This window comes from Pantherophis guttatus, chromosome 14, assembly GCF_059756535.1.
Source record: "Pantherophis guttatus breed Tessera chromosome 14, ASM5975653v1, whole genome shotgun sequence".
Classification (NCBI taxonomy): domain Eukaryota; kingdom Metazoa; phylum Chordata; class Lepidosauria; order Squamata; family Colubridae; genus Pantherophis; species Pantherophis guttatus.
This window is the reverse complement of record NC_142076.1, coordinates 11364263-11381394: the sequence shown is the minus strand read 5'-3', so window position 1 is coordinate 11381394 and position 17132 is coordinate 11364263. Positions and strand designations below refer to the sequence as shown.

The window sequence follows — 17132 nt, the reverse complement described above, 5'->3', positions numbered from 1 at the left end:
AAAGCCGTTGACCTTGGCTGTGTTGTCTGGAGTCGGAGTCCAGAATATAGAACAAAATATGTGGTGGCTCAGTGGCTAAGACGCTGAGCTTGTCGATCGAAAGGTCGGAAGTTCAGCGGTTCGAATCCCTAGTGCCGCATAATGGGGTGAGCTCCCGTGACTTGTCCCAGCTTCTGCCAACCTAGCAGTTTGAAAGCAGGTAAAAAATGCAAGTAGAAAAATAGGGACCACCTTTGGTGGGAAGGGAACAGCGTTCTGTGCGCCTTTGGCGTTGAGTCATGCCGGCCACATGACCACGGAGACGTCTTCAGACAGCGCTGGCTCTTCGGCTTTGAAACGGAGATGAGCATCGCCCCCTAGAGTCAGGAATGACTAGCACACATATGTGCAAGAGGAACCTTTACCTTTACCTTTTACAGGTAGTGCTCAACTTACAACAGTTCATTTAGTGACCGAAGTTACGACAGCCCTGAAAAAAGTGACTTGTCACCATTTTTTCATACTTACGACTGTGGCATCATCCCCATGGTTATGTGATCAGGATTCAAATGCTTGTAATTGTCCTGGGATCACAGGATCACCTTTTGTGACCTTCTGAGAGAGCAAAGCCAACGGGGAAGCCAGGTTCACTTCACAACTTTGTTCCTCATTTAACAACTGTCGTGATTCGCTTAATGGCAGTATTTCAGAATTTCAGGGACTGCCACAAAGAAGAGGGTGTGTGTGTGTCAAATTATTCTCCAAAGCACCAGAGGTCAGGACAAAGAAACAATGGTTGGAAACTAATCAAGGAGAGAAGCAACCTGGAATTAAGGAGAAACTTCCTAACAGTGAGGATAATTAATCAGTGGAACGACTTGCCTCCCAGAAGTTGTAGATGCTTCATCACTGGAGGGGTTTAAGAAGAGACTGGACAGTCCCTTGCCTGAGATTGTATAGGTTCTCCTGCTTGAACAGGGGGCTGGACTAGAAGACCTCCAAGTTCCCTTCCAGCTCATTCTATTCTATTCTATTCTATTCTATTCTATTCTATTCTATTCTATTCTATTCTATTCTATTCTATTCTATTCTACATTCCAATATTCTATTCTACTCTACTCTACTCTTCATTCCAATATTCTATTCTACGCTACTCTATTCTACTCGACTCTATTCTTCATTCCAATATTCTATATTATCCTATTCTATTCTATTCTATTCTATTCTATTCTATTCTATTCTATTCTATTCTACATTCCAATATTCTACTCTACTCTACTCTACTCTACTCTACTCTACTCTACTCTTCATTCCAATATTCTACTCTACTCTACTCTACTCTACTCTACTCTACTCTACTCTACTCTACTCTATTCTTCATTCCAATATTCTGTTCTGTTCTGTTCTGTTCTGTTCTGTTCTATTCTATTCTATTCTATTCTATTCTATTCTATTCGAATGACTGTGGCATGAAAGATCATGGGGCCAATGTTTATACTTGGATTAAGGACTATCAGAATATTATAGGGCGGTAGATTACATTGAGAAATCAGGACAAAGAAGACAATGGCCACAACTTCTAAATTGTTATTATTGTTAATAACAACTATTTACCCTCAACCAATGTGGCTTTGTCTGTGAAGTCATCATGATTTAGATCTTCCTGGAAGAAGATTTTAATTTAAATAGAAATGCAATTAAAGTAAAGTCATTTCTCTAAATGGGAACAAAAGTATGTATGCTCTATAAGGGTATACAGTAGTACGAAGTGGCATCCGGGGGCTTCCTGCTTTCCGTCCAAGAGTCCTTGCATGTTGGCTATTTTGAAGCTCACCCAAGCCCAGCTGAGCCTTCATCAACTCCACCCCCAGAAAAAAGAACGAGGTGTAAATTAAATAAATGCAACTTACTTGCATACAAAGCAGATCTCTTGGTCGATTGCAAAACCTCTTGCGATAAGATCGTGTGATCCAGAGAAAACCATAGCTGGAACAGTCAAGCGCTATTGCTACTGGAATTCCTCCAGGTACTTACTAATGCATGAGGAGAGAAAAGGCTGTTGCTATCACTAGTAAGCAAAATTCACCTTCGTTGGCGTTTGTCAACCTGGGTTCATTATTATGTGACTTGATCGTTTGAACTGATGCTACTTCTCCATAGCTGATTGTCAACTCATCTGGGTGGATTGGTTGAGTGACTGTTCTAGGGGATTCTAATATAGGTTGTTATGGGGTCCCTGACACTCTCTAAGTTTGATTGTTTTCTTGCAGACGTTTCATTACCCTTCTTGGTAGCATCGCTACCAAGGGAGGGAGGTTTGTTCTCTGTTTACATATAAGTGCCGGTGGGAGTGTTCTTGGTAGATCCTGAATTTGGCTGTTGTTTACTGTTAGATTGCTTGTCTGGATTGGTTGTTACCAGTAGTGGGTTTCAAATCCTGGTGTGACTTATTCGCTATCGAACTGGTAGCCTCCCGCCCCTGCCGCTACCAGTTTGCCTGAACCGGAGCAAACCGGGAGCAACCCACCACTGGTTGTTACCTAATTGGGATATTGTTTCCCGCTTGATTTCCAATGATGTGAGTTGCTATCGAGTCCTCATGAGTGCACTCCTTGCATTAAAATAAAATACTGAGGTAAATTTTCCCTTAAATTATATCAATTGGCTTTAAAGGTACTTGTGTACCATTTAAAGGGCTATAAAATACAGAGAAGATGAAAGTTCTGGGAGATTTGAGAGCAAGGATATTTAGGGCAGAGTTGGGGAACTGGAGATAAATGCAAGGCAGAACTGAAATCATAATATACACTGGAGAATGCCTTATGTGGGTGGATCTGCGCAATAAAAATAGTAGGTTTTGATGCAACAATTCCCATCACATATGCTCATCTGCTACATATGTTCAGCTTCATTAAATGTTCCCCAAATGTTCATTTCTTTTTGCTAAAGGAAATGGACATGAGGAAGATTTAGATCAAGATTCTCCAAAGACAATATATCGACCCCCAAGGACCGATGACTATCCACGATTGTTTTTGACGCTAATATTATTCGTAGTACAATTAAAGTGGTATTTATTAAATTGGTTTCATATAATGAATGTTTGGAGGTCAATGAACAATCTGAAACATCACGAAGGGGTTGATGAGCTGAAGTGTTTGGGGACCCCTGATTTAGATGAATTTGAGAAGAATAGGCACTGGTGCTCCTGTGACATTATCTTCTAATAAAACAGAATCTGTATTACATCATCACAGAACAGAACAGAAACAGAACAGAATTACAAAGTTGGAAAGGACTTTGGAGGTCTTCTAGTCCAACCCTCAAGCAGGAGACCCCGTACCATTTCAGACAAATGGTTGTCCAATCTCTTCTTAAAAACTTCCAGTGTTTGGAGCATTCACAACTTCTGGAGGCAAGTTGTTCCACTGATCAATTGTTCTCACTGTCAGGAAATTTCTCCTTAGTTCTAAATTGCTTCTCTTCTTAATTAGTTTCCATCTGTTGCTTCTTGTCCTGCCTTCAGGTGCTTTGGAGAATAATTTGACCCCTTCTTCTTTGTGGCAGCCCCTCAAATATTGGAACACTCCTAGCATGTCACCTTCAGTCCTTCTTTTCATTAAACTAGACATACACAATTCCTGCAACTCTTCTTTATTTTGAATCTCCAATCCCCTAATCATCTTGTTCGCTCTTCTCTGCACTCTTTCTGGAGACTCAACATCTTTTTTATATTGTGGTGATCAAAACTGGAATATTTCAAGTGTGATATTACCCACCCAGGCATTATAAAGTGGTACTTCACAGGAAAATCTCCCCCATTCAAAATGAGCAAAGCGGCTCGGACATTTACGTTCCAATTGTTTTTAATTGAATGGTCTATATTTTTGTACATATTTCCAACAGTGGACAATAAATAACCCGTGAATGCTGGCTCCCACCCTTTCCCTCTCTCCTCCGAACACCATTCCACATTATAAATAAATAACTTTAGGACACATGTTTTCCCCCAGTGATTGTCAGTGGTTGACACACAACAAGTGCAGTGGAAATTTGTCCCAGCATTGACTGAAGGGTTACATTTCAGAGATGGTTAGAGAGCAAGGAGCGATGGGTATATCATCGGGGCATCACATAATTCAGTCTGATGACGCTGAACCATTATGAAAGCAAAAGAATACTGCAGTGGCAAATGCTTTATTTTGTCCCTAATTTTGGTGTGCATTAGTACTCAACTTCAGAAGCGTATTACTGCATCCTCAGCAAAGGCATTGTGTTCTGTGCTGATGAAGGTTAGTTTTGGGTCCCCCCCCCCCGGTTGCTATTTAGCCGCTATTTCCACGCCGGGATAGTTTTAATAGTTTAAATATTTGAAGTTCTTTTTATTGCCTATGAGTGGCCAATCACTCACCCAGCACCAACACTCTGTCCAAATCTTTCTTCCTGCATATTGCTTGCTCCAGAGGCTCCAGCTTCATGGTGATTCACCCTGATCACCGCCCCCGCCCCCAGAGCTGGCAGCAGAGTCGGACAGTGAGGAGGTTGGGGAGGAACGTGGACCAGTCCTGGGGACTGAGGTAAGCTTGAACAAGGGCTCTGCATCAGAGGCAGAGAAGGGGCCAAGGCGATCTGATAGTCATGTGCAGCCTCTAGAGTCTGACCTCAGTGAGGCAGAAGAACAGCAGGAGCCTGTTCCCAGTGTGCGCATGCGCAGAGCTGCCAGATGACAAGAACAATTAAGAAAACAGGGTCAACTTGGGAGTAAGGCTTGGAGATGATTGGCCCCTCCCATAAGACATAAAAGCTCTCTGGCAGCGTTCCACGTGAGATAGGTGGGTATTGATAACCTTCCTCTGAAAGACTGTTTATCAAGCCTTGCCGGACTGTAAATGAAAGTAATTTACAGTGGTATAAATAAAAGAGGTTTTGTGGGACTAAGACTTTGCTTCATGCTTTCTAAGGAAGCCTAGATCAGAACAGCTTCTAGCAAGGAAATATTTTGCAATGTTTGCTATTTTGCAATATCAAAGAGCACAGGGAACCCGTGATTTCAGGAAACGGTCTTACCAGTGCCTAGCTAGAAAGCTAGCAGGTCAACCAGTTCCCCAATAGTCTCTGAGAAACCTTTGCTTCCTTTTCTGTAATCATCTTTTCTTAGAGAAGATGAAACGTGTGACGAGGTCCCATTTAATTGTCCTCTCAAACTTTTGAGAAGTCTACTCTAATTTGAGGGCAGAGGTTTTCCTTGGAATAGGTCTAACTCCACCGTGAAAAGGCCAGCACGATTGTGCCTGGAGGCAGGGATGATTAAATCAATCTGCAACGTCCAGAAGATGACCTCTCACGTAAAAAGCTTGTCAGGAAGGAGAAAAGTCTTCGTATTTGCTCAGAAGTGTGCTCCGCTAGCCTCAACAAAGCTTCAGGCAAAAAAATAAAAATGGTTTCCCCATCACTGTTCGCTACGGAGACAATTTTATACGGTGAAAATTCTGGAGGAAGGATTTCAATCAAAAGAAGAATTTAAACTCAAGCAGGAGCTAGGAAGGAGATCCCTTTAGAAGAATCTGGACAACTGTTCAGGAACGTAGTGGGTTCTGGAAAAAAAACGTGATTTCTCATGCATGTTCTTCATTTGTTTTCTGCTGAATTATCCTGCAGCTGTTTTTATTTGGGTCAGAGGGACTATCGTCGACACTGGATTCTTGGGAAAAGGAAGGCTATCCAGAAACAACTCTGCTTGATCCCAAAGAGATCAGACAATGCATCTTTCTCAAAGGGTGGTGCAGTAGCCTAGAGGTAGAGCTCTCGCCTCACAATCAGGAGGCTGTGAGTTCGATCCTAGGTGGAGGCAGATATTTTTCTCTCTGGGCACACTGAGAATATATCTGCTGAACAAAACTCCGCATTGGTGACAGGAAGAGCATCCAGCCATTCAAACACTCTGCTAGCTCTATTCAGTTGCCCAGACTGCACCCCGCCAGGGATTATGGTGTCATTAAAAGATGATGATGAATGCATCAACTGGCCAGGGAAGATTGGATTTGATCTTCTAAAATGCAAAGGCACCTGTCCTTCTGAAAAAAACAATGTCCCCTCTCCCTTACTCTCTCTTCCCACCCAGCTCACCTTGTCCTGGTCTGCAGTCTGGGGAGGCAATCAGAAATGTTAATGGAGAAACAGACATTGCCGAATTGCACGTCATTCATAAAACGGTGGATGAGAAATGCTTTACAAACCCATCTGGGTCCTCAAAGTTCCAAACACGATAGTGACAGACCAGAAGGCTTTCCAGATTTGAACTGTCTCGTTTCTTTGGGCTCAAAGGGCAAGCGTGAAGTTTTGGACTCTACACCTCACCGGTCTCACTGGTCAAATTACAGGACAAAGAACATGGAATTGCCCGACATCCTAGTGGAGTTTCTTCAGTCATGGAAAGTGGTGGGGCTTGGTTGCCACTGGACCTTCCATCGTTGCAGAGCAGGACACTGGAATCTGCCTCACATTTGGTAGTATGACTGTAGTAAGGTTCCATGACGTGCCTAAATTCTAGTGGGACGTTGAGGGGAAGCACTTCAGCTTTGATTACAGCTCCCAGGTGGGTTTCAGAAGAGGAATTTTGGATGTTCTTGGAATGGCTCATCTTGATCAGCAAGTCAATGGTTTTGTTTTGTGTCTCAAGGAAACAATCAGATACCTTTTCTAGATCAGCTTCACTCACCTCCAAACATTTTTTGGTGGAACCCAGGTCTTTGCCTTGGACTTTCTCTCCCTGGATGCCAACCTTGGACTCTTTCTTGTCTTGGTGTCCTTTCTCTGGATTCTTTGAAGATCTTTTCACCGAGAGATCCAAAGGACCTTCACTGAATTTGTTTGCCTTCTCTAATGCCTGGTGGATATGGAAAAGTTCCTGCCGGATTTTGACCAACTGGTCTCTAAGTTGCTTCTGGGCGGGAGTATCCTCTTTTGCCAAATGTGAGAGCTTCTTCTCCACCTCCTGGTACTCTTCTAAGGTTTTTGACAAATCCTCAATGAGCACTGTTGTCATCTCTTGGTCCCTTCGACCAACAGTTATGGCTTGATCATTGCTTGGCTTTAAAAAGGGCTGGTCTGAAGCTGTAATTATCTCAGAGCTCCCAGTTTTCTCCTGGCCTTCAGAGAGGTAGTCATGAAGTTCTACCTGCCAGTGGTCCATGATCTTTGAAGCTCGCATCGGTGTAACTTGCAAACCACTGCTGGGAGAAGGGAAAAAAAGCAGGAAACTATTAATAAAAATCTCCATTCCCACCCCACTTCAGGGGAAGGATACTGTAAAATCCTCATTTCTTCCCGATCAGCTGGGACTTGGGAGGCAGAGAAGAGATGAGGGCGAGGCCAATCAGAATTTTTACTATTGGTTCTTCGAACTACTCAAAATTTCTGCTACTGGTTCTCCAGAACTGGTCACAACCTGCTGAAACCCACCTCTGGACCTGAGGGACAAAGGGGGTGGGTGGGGAGGTCTTATTCTTTTGCATGGGAATAATTTAGATGTCAAGCCTGAATTTGATTGGGATGTGGGATTGTTTGTATCCTTGGGCATTTTGGCATGAATTCAGTTTGACACAGTTTGGAGCTGGAAGGGGATGGAGCCTTCAGTCAAAACATCATTCCTAGCTGATGAGTCATCCACAGTCCAATGTCTGGGTGACCGGAGGAGAGATGTCACCGAGCAACCAGCTCTCATCTCGGTTGGACAATGTGACCAATTGTTTTGAAAACTTAAGAAACTGAAACTTATATTGGAGTGAAAAGCCCGGAAACTTTAGTACTGGCTTTTCACCAGTAGTGCCAAGATGTTGTATCCAAATAAATTTGTTTTTTGAGGAAAAGCCATGCCTTGGAGTTTGATTTGTGATGGGTGCATTACTTGGAGCCTGACATTAGAGCTAGCTTCACCTTTCTAAGTGCCGATATGATGTACTCAGTAAAGGATCTCTTGAACCTAAACAAAGTGTCAGAGTCCTGGCTCCCTGAGTTCACTACTGGGAATGATGACAAAGAGAGGACTCGTTGGAGAAGATCCTCATGTTGGGGAAGATGGAAGGCAAAAGGAGAAGGGGACAGCAGTGAATGAGATGCTTAGATAGTGTCAGGGGTGGGCTGCTGGGGGTTCGCAGGGGTGAGAACCTCTAGCAAAGATTCTGTGCAGTTCGGAGAACCCCCAAATCCCACTCCTGGCTGGCCCCATCCACCTCTCCCATCCCAGGAGTCCCCATGCGGCCTGTTTTGGATGCAGGTAAGTGCAGGGTGCGTACGGAGGTTTGGGGAGGGCAAAAAACGGGTCTACCGAAAGTTCAGAAAGGTAGGAAATGGGCCTGTTTCTGGCCTCCAGAGGGCCTTCAGAACCATTTTTGCCCTCCTGGAGGCTCGAGAAAAGCCTCCAGAGCCCAGGGAGGGCAAAAACGTTGCCCCCCATGGTGCAGGAGGCCAACTAGGCCATGCCCACCATGGCCTCGCCCACCCAGCAACCAGGCAGAGAACCCCTTGCTAAAATTTTTGAAGCCCACCCCTGGATAGTGTCATCAACACAACGAACATAAGTTTGGGCAAACTTTGGGAGACAGGGGCAGACAGGTGGGCTTGGTTTGTTATGATCCATGGGGGTCATGAAAAGTCAGACACAACTCTTAGCAACTGAACAGCAACAAATGAATGGAGAAACAGGGCACCTCATACCTGGGTGGATAGGTCTCTTTTTCTGATATTGTCATATCGGGGCTTGTCAAGTCAAGGGCGCTCTTTGCAAACTTCCTCTTCAGGTTACTTGGGGTGACCCCACCATTGTCCAAACCAGCAGCTCCATGGATCTCTGTTTTTTTGAGGCTGTTGGGGAGAACAGCAGCCCCCTCTTTGATGCCCAGCAGATCTTGGTAAGCCTCAGGAGATGACTTCCTGCAGAGATGGCCAGCGGCCAGCAAGGAATAGCTTTCCCTTTCATGGATCAGCCATTTCTTCTCTTCCTCCTGCAGTAGCAATCTTTTGTGGCCCTGCTCAGGAAGAGACTCTTCACGGAAACCTTTTGCCCAAGGAAGGCCGGTCTTCAGCACCGGGACTTTCAACACACCTCCCTTTGAGGGGTCCGTGGGAGTCTGGGGCTGGAGGGGAGCAGGTACGGCCGTGGCAGGCAGTTGTTGAGTATCTGGCTTGGCAGTGGCCATCTTGTTTTCTGCTGAAGTGAAGGAATGCTCAAAAAGCAGAGGGTAGTAGAAGCGTGGGAGGAAAGTGGACCTCTCGGGGATCTGCAAGGGTTGTAAATGAGCCGAATGGGGATGCATCAGCTGGGCAGTGGAGGCCAGGAAAGGGAATTGGGCCAAGTGGGAATGGGAAGCGGCCCCACTGGTCACTGAAGGGCTGAAATAGGAGAACAGGTTGGGAGCCAGCGGGTAGTTGATCCCCAGCAGAGAGAAGTTGAGGCCTTGTGATTCATGGAAGTCCCCGTAAGCTGGAGGAGGGTAACAAGGGATGACGTTGCTGTCGGTGCATGGAGTCAGAACCCCAGTGGTGCTTCTCCGTTGCCCGTTGGCCACCAGCTTCCATTGCTCCATGAAGACCCCGCCGCTTCCTGAACATTTGGAGGGCATTTTGCAATGCTTTGGTTTGGGGTCCAACTCCATGGAGGGCATCTCCTTTCCTTTGGCCATGTGTTTCTTCAAGGAGAAAACATCCGTGATGATGAAGTCAGGAGTGGGGTCTTTAGAGGCCTTGTCCTGCTTGTTTTTCAGCTGAAAAAGAAGGGTGTTGACATTGGGTTCGGTGGTCTCCCCGGCGGAGAGGGTCCCCTTGACCATCTCCTTCTTCTCAGCTGTGTCTACCTCCTGCAAGAATCTAGATAACTCTTCTTCTTCCACCTCCTCCTCCTCCTCCTCCTCCTCTTCTTGGAACTGGTTGGTTTCGTCGCTCATACTTTCCAAAGCGGCCGTGTCTTCTGTCGTCTTGCCTTCTCCACCATCTCGGTCTGCTTCATGTTTGGAGTGAGTGGCCTCCATCCCCATCGTGTCGTAGGTCTCGGATTCCTCCTGCCTCCCCCGGATCCGAGATGTCTCTGTGGCTTGCAAGAGCCGGAGTTCTGGATGGAGGAGGCCCCCTTTCTTGTAAGGCCAATCCGATTCGATTAGCAGAGACAAGGAATTCTTACAGAGGCTGTACTTCATGTGGTTGTAGAGATGCGATTTCTCCATGCAAGTGAATGGGCACTGGAAGCACTTGTAATTATACGGTTTCCCCCAGGGACGGGGGATGTAATGGGGCTTCTTAGGTTTGCGCTCCTTGTGCTTGTAGACCGGAGCCAGCTTACAGCCTGCTTCATCCTTTGACATGGCTGCTTTCAACCGACCCAAACACCAAGGGGATCCGTTGCTGGGCACCAGGCATTCACCGCTTCTTCCCAGTTTGCTCTGATCTTTTCCACTTACTCTGAAAAGAGAGAAATCGAAAGGGTTGCATTTAAAGCAGGATAAATGCATTTGCTCCAAACTGCAGGCATCTCAAACCACATGTGCCAGTGGTATAGGGGTTTAGGTCTGCGTTTCTCAACGTTTGCGCACAATGCAATCATTTTGCTCGTGACCCAGTTTGTGTCCAGTGCAAACAGTGCCCTTCTTATGTAATTCCCCTGAAAAATGAAGTCATTTGTTCCTCAACTTTGGCCATTTAAAGATGTGTCAGGTTTCGATGCTATCTCAAAATAAATGAATTTGCAAACTGCCGATCTTTGAGGAAATTTTGTCTTTATTGAGCACAGCGATCTGATCCTGGCTCTTTCGTGGTCAGTACTGACCTTTACCCCCCAATCCCTCCCTTTCCGATCCCCAATTCTCTGCTTCTCATTGGCTATCTTCCAAATCACTTTCCCCATCTCTTCTTCGTCAGATCACAGGAATGTCTCCCCCCCTCCCATCTCCGAGGAGATAGAATCTTCAAAGGGATTTAGTAGGCAAAAGTTGAGGCTTCTCCTCTCTTTATATATGTCAGTGCTGACAAGATGTGTGTCCGGCAGCAAAAAATTTTTGGTCAAATATTAAGAAATGGATAGAACAAATAACAGAACAACAAATAGAAAAGAAGCCAGAAACATTCTTGTTAGGAATTTTTACAAAACCATATTCCAAAGAAATAAAATATTTGATGCCACACATCTTAACAGCAGCACGAATAATGTATGCAAAAAAACCTGGAAACAGGAAAGAACCCCAATGGAGGAAGAACTAATAGATAAGATCTTAAAACGCGCTGAGAGGGACAGATTAACAAAAGAAATTAAGGAAAAAGAAGAGACAGAATATTATAGAATATGGAATAAATGGTATAATTGGCTTAAGACTAACAATAAAGAACAATAACTATTAGGAGAGAAAAATAGAAGTACAAAATAGAGATGTATCATATGTGCAGAGTGGAATAAAAATGTATATAATAGGAAGGTAGAAATGTATAATAGTAAAGAGATAACTAAAATGTATAGTTCTCTATAGGGGAAAAAGGAAAAAAAGAGCGGGGGGGGGAAAGGAAAAGGGGAGGAAGAAGATGGAATAATAGATTAAGACAAAGGGGAAGAAGAATAAAGTAATAACTGGAAGACCACTATGAAACAATGCTTAAATATGAAAAGTTATTTATATGTTGTATGTTGTGTAAATGTCCAATATGTGTTCTAATAAAATTACAATTTTTTAAAAAATAAAATAAAAATAAAGATGTGTGGACTTCAACTCCCAGAATACCCTAGCCAGCAATGGAATATGGGCAGCTCATGACTGAACGTCTCTAGATATTCTCAGTCATTCAGGTAGCGATCCCCGTTGCAAACCGGTAGTAAAGGTAAGCAGAACCCACCCCTGACAGTAGTCCTCAAGTTATGGCCATGACTAAGACTAGAATTTCGGTTGCTAAGCAAGTTGGTTGTTAAGCTACGCATGCCCGATTTTATGACCTTTTGCTATGGTTGTTAAGTGAATCACTGCAACTATTAAGGAAATTACACGGCTGTTAAGCCAATCCAGCTTCCCCCATCGACTTTGCTTGTCAGATGCCAGCTGAGATCACAAACGGTGACCAGGATATGGTCCAGGAACACTGAAACCATCATAAATGGATGCTGGTTGCCAATTCCCTGAAGCTTGACATTGTGACTGTGGGGATGCTATGATGGGGTGTAAGGAGCAGTCATAAGTCACCTTTTCTGGTGCCGTTGTAACTTCTAACAGTCGCTAAACAAATGATTGTAAGTCGAGGGCTATCTCGTAAGAGCCCCCGGTGGCACTGTGGTTAGAATGCAGTATTGCAGGCTAATTCTGCCGACTGCCAGCACTTCGATCCTGAGGGGGCTCAAGGTTGACTCAACCTTCCATCCTTCCGAGGTCAGTAAAATGAGGACCCAGATGGTTGGGGGGCAATAGGTTGACTCTGTAAACCGCTTAGAGAGGGCTGTAAAGCCCTGTGAAGTACTATATAAGTGCTATTACTATTGCCCTTCCTTCCTTCCTTCCTTCCTTCCTTCCTTCCTTCCTTCCTTCCTTCCTTCCTTCCTTCCTCTCTTATTCCCTTTCTCCTTCTCCTTCACTTACTGTATGACTGTAACCTGTTGCTGACTGTTTATACTGACTGTTTCCTAATATGATTTGATTGCTTATTTGTTCCCTATGACTATCCTAAGGCATCCTTGTGCCTTAGGATTCTTGATGGATGCATCTTGTCTTTCACGTACACCGAGAGCATATGCACCAAAGACAAATTCCTTGTGTGTTTCCAATCACACTTGGCCAATAAAGAATTCTATTCTATTCTATTCTATTCTATTCTATTCTATTCTATTCTATTCTATTCTATTCTATTCTATTCTATTCTATTCTATTCTATTCTTCCTGGTGGCACAGTGGTTAGAATGCAGTATCACAGTCTAACTCTGCCGACTGCCAGAGGTTCGATCATGTCGGGCTCAAGGTTGATTCAGTCTCCCATCTTTCCAAGGTCGGTAAAACAAGGACCCAGATGGTTGGGGGTGGGGGGGTGATAGTCTGACATTGTAAACTGCCCAGAGAATTGCATAAAGCATTATGGGATGGTATATATAACGTCTAAATGCTCATTGCTATCTGTATGTGACCGTTCCTTAACCCAGCCAAACCAACGTCTTTAAGCAAGCAGCATCTGATCTTCCTCTTTCTCTCCCGCGTTCCCTTCCTTTTCTACTCCTGCAGCTCCCTTTTTATTGTAACCCCCGAAGGCAGGAGCTTGCTTGTTCTAGGGGAAGCCGCCCCGGGCATCCTTTGAATTAAACAGCAGGGTTAAAGGCCATTAAGCACAACAAAGGAATTGAAAAAAACGCCCATTAAAGGTAACAAAAGAATGAAGAATGAACTTTCCTCCACAGACAGGGAAGGTGAATAGGGCTCGCTTGGGCTTATCTCGGACACTTGCTCAATGAATGTCTGCGAGGCAAGCGCCTAGCTGGGGGAAAATCTCTCTGTCCACCATGTCAATTTCAATCAGCTTTTCCTTTGGGTAAGGCTGTTGAACTTGGTTTGTCAAAGGCAAGCATTGTGTAAAGAAAGAAAGAAAGAAAGAGAGAAAGAAAGAAAGAAGGAAAGGAAGGAAGGAAGAAAGAAAGAAAAAGAGAGAGAGAGAGAGAAAGAAAGAAAGAAAGAAAGAAAGAAAAGAAAAGAAAAAAGAAAAGAAAAGAAAAAAGAAGAGAAGAGAAAGGAAAGGAAAGGAAAAGAAAAGAAAAGAAAAGAAAAGAAAAGAAAAGAAAAGAAAAGAAAAGAAAAGAAAAGGGTATCTATCAAATTTACAGCACATTTTTCTAAACCTTTTACAGAAACTGTTCGGCTAATGTCATCTTTGCAAACGGGTTCCTGCATTCCAGATATGCTTTTCTATGAATGGACAGCTCGCGTTTCCTACCAAGGTTTGCAGCGCTAATAATAGCGGGCATTTGTCTAATGTTTGTAAAAATCTTCTTTGAGCCAAGTTCATCCCCGGTGACTTTGTGGATTTTCTTGGCAGAGCATGGAAAAGGTGCACCACCTTTTCTGGGGTGTTCTGTTCTCCCAACCCCACAACTTTTCGTCTAACCTACAATGTTGGGAGTCCCTCACAGTCTCTCCAGGCAAGTTCAGCTTTTGGTCAACCAGATGCACAATTTGCACACCACCCAATTTCAAAAGTATGGATTTCCCGTGACAATTATTTTTTTTGGTTTATGACTTGCCTGGGACCAAAAGAATTACAATAGCTAAGTTTAGTGTTGCCAGGTGTCCACTATTTGAGCGGACAGTCCGCTTTTTTCACATTATATTCACTATTTTTTTTCACAAAATAGTGGACATTTTTTTTATTCAAAAGCTTTATGATGAAATTAAAATGTAATTTAATATTTTACATATTATTATAATATATTTGATGTTTTGAATTTTAAGTAAAGTTTTGAAGTGATTATTTTAATATGTGTTAAAATGTTTGTAAGAAAATATATAATTTAATTGTAATTTTTTAAAAATTTTTTTAACTACTTAACCCCAACCCCCGCCACTTGTCCGCTATTTTTTGGAAGCAGACCTGGCAACCCTATACTCAACTCCGGAGTTCAATCCTGACTGCACTTTAGAAGGCCAGATCCTGAAGAGGAAACTCAAATCCTGTGGCCACCTAATGAGAAGGAAGGACTCCCTGGAGAAGAGCCGAATGCTGGGAACGATGGAGGGCAAAAGAAGAAGGGGACGGCAGAGAACGAGGTGGCTGGAGGGAGTCACTGAAGCAGTCGGCGTGAGCTTAAATGGACTCCAGAGGATGGTAGAGGACAGGAAGGCCTGGAGGAACGTTGTCCATGGGGTCGCGATGGGTCGGACACGACTTCGCAACTAACAACAAATACTCAACTCCAAATTAATGCACAGATGGTCCTCAACATACGACATTAATTGAGCCTGGTGATTACGGTCGTCAGTCATGATGGTTGTGTAAAGCAAGTCATCATGTGACCGACCAGATTTTATAACCTTTTTGGGGAAACATTTGTTATGCAAACACGGCACTTGTAAAGCCAAGCCCGTTGTTTGCTTAAGGGCTGGATTTTGCTGGAAAACTGGAGGCAAAAATGTCATGAATTAAATGCTGCAAATGGCTGTCAATGTAGACCGGTTGCCCAACACCCAAAATGCAGTCACATGACTGCATTGTGTGTGTGTGTTTCTGTCAGCCTTCAAAACTTCAGAATCAGATCATCAGTAGCTTCTGAAGGGTTTGTTAATTCGAACAGGCTGTTTCCGGCCTCCAGAGGGCTTCCGGAGGGGGGAGATGTTTTCGTCCTCCCCAGGCTCCTAGAAAGGCTCTGGAGCCTGGGGAGAGCAAAGAACGGGTCTTCGGGAAACAGCCCAATCGAAGTAACAGACGGGTCCAGGGGTGAAATCCAGCAGGTTCTGACAGGTTCTGGAGAACCAGTCGCAGAAATTTTGAGTAGTTCAGAGAACTGGCAAATACCACCTTTGGCTGGCCCAGAGAGTGGGGTGGGAATGGAGATTTTGCAATATCCTCCCCCCAAGGGGTGGGGTGGGAATGGAGATTTTGCAGTATCCTTCCCCTGCCACGCCCACAGAACCACGCCCACAGAACCAGTAGTAAAAAAATTTGGATTTCACCACTGGATGGGTCCCACCGGAAGTCAGCAAAAGGGCCATTTCTGGCCTCTGGAGGGCCTCCGGGGGTGGGGGAGGTCGTTTTCACCCTCCCCAGGCTCCTAGAAAACCTCTGGAGCCTGGGGAGGGTGAAAAACGGGCCTACCAGGCCCACCGTGGCATCGTGTGCCAAAAACAGGGAAAGCGTGCGGAGGGGGTACATAGAATTAAGGGTGTGGGCATGCACGCGTGCAACTCCCCTGCGCTCCCCCCACTTTTGGCACGCGATGGCAAAAAGGTTAGCCATCATGGTGTAGGGTCTCCTGTTTGGGCAGGGGGTTGGACTAGATGACCTACAAGGTCCCTTCCAACTCCAGGTGCCCCAAACTGAACCTCCCAGATTCAAAACAGGTGTCGGGAAGCTTGCTTGGTAAGTCGCTCCCCCACCAGCAGATATTCTGAGTCTGTAGCTTTTCTCCACCTGCCACAATGCGTTATTTCCGGCAGGTGAAGGAGACAAAGCATTTTGAGGACGTGTCCGGGGGGCCAATGCCACGTCGGTGCTTTTGCACCTGTGCAGGGGAATTGCAAGATCCCTTTGCCCCGAGTGGCCTTGGGATATTTTTGCAATTAGAAAGATATGAACATGAATTAAAGGTAAAGGTAAAGGTTCCCCTTGCACATATGTGCTAGTCGTTCTCAACTCTAGGGGGCGGTGCTCATCTCCGTTTCAAAGCCGAAGAGCCAGCACTGTCCGAAGAAGTCTCCATGGTCATGTGGCCGGCATGACTCAACGCCAAAGGCGCACGGAACGCTGTTACCTTCCCACCAAAGGTGGTTCCTATTTTTCTACTTGCACTTTTTTTTACGTGCTTTCGAACTGCTAGGTTGGCAGAAGCTGGGACAAGTCACGGGAGCTCACCCTGTTACGCGGCGCTAGGGATTCGAACTGCTGAACTGCCAAACTTTCAATCGACAAGCTCAGCATCTTAGCCACTGAGCCACCGCATCCCTGAACATGGTTTAGAGGAGAACTATTAATCCTATTAAATAGGAAGGATTTTTCTAACTGCTGAAAGAAGATGGTATATATAGAATTAAATGGTAATTTAATTTAATTTAATATATATAGATGGTATATATAGAATTAAAGAATCTTTAATTCTTTCTTTTTCCTTTTGCTATCTTCTGCCTTCTGCCCTTTTTTCTTTTTTCTTTTCTTTTTAAAACTTTTTTATTTTCATACTTATTTTTTTAACTCTGAAAAAAAAATCGAATTAAAAAAAAAATCCACAGGAATGCAGGTCTCCTCACATCAAGTGGCTTTGGCACTGACCGGCTGAATCCCGTAGTAGCTGCTCTTCACATGAATTTTCTTTTCTTCAGATTCTTGGTTTTCAAAGCAAGCTCAGGCTGGAGGCTCTTCAAATGAAGGATGCTTTCAAAGAGAGCCCCATCCTTTATAAAGTAGGACACGGGGCGGGCTAACCTGCAAGAGAATGTAAG

At 44.4% G+C, this 17132-nt stretch overlaps 1 protein-coding gene across 4 annotated transcripts in view; it reads right to left on the bottom strand.

Annotated features, from left to right (window-relative positions):
- Positions 1–3827: 3827 nt before the first annotated feature.
- PRR35 (proline rich 35) overlaps positions 3828–17132 on the bottom strand; it is a 36182-nt gene continuing 22877 nt past the window's right edge. Inside the window, exons 2-4 of one of the 4 annotated variants that reach the window (XM_087878815.1) lie at positions 16963–17115; positions 8695–10431; positions 3828–7211 (exon numbers count right to left, since the gene is read on the bottom strand). In XM_087878815.1, the coding sequence (XP_087734941.1) occupies positions 6326–7211; positions 8695–10334 (2526 nt within the window). In that variant the 5' untranslated portion in view covers positions 10335–10431; positions 16963–17115 and the 3' untranslated portion in view covers positions 3828–6325. Of the gene's footprint in view, positions 7212–8694; positions 10432–16962; positions 17116–17132 lie in introns of those variants that run through there. The other 3 variants (XM_087878816.1, XM_034430322.3, XM_087878817.1) reach the window with 3 other exon arrangements.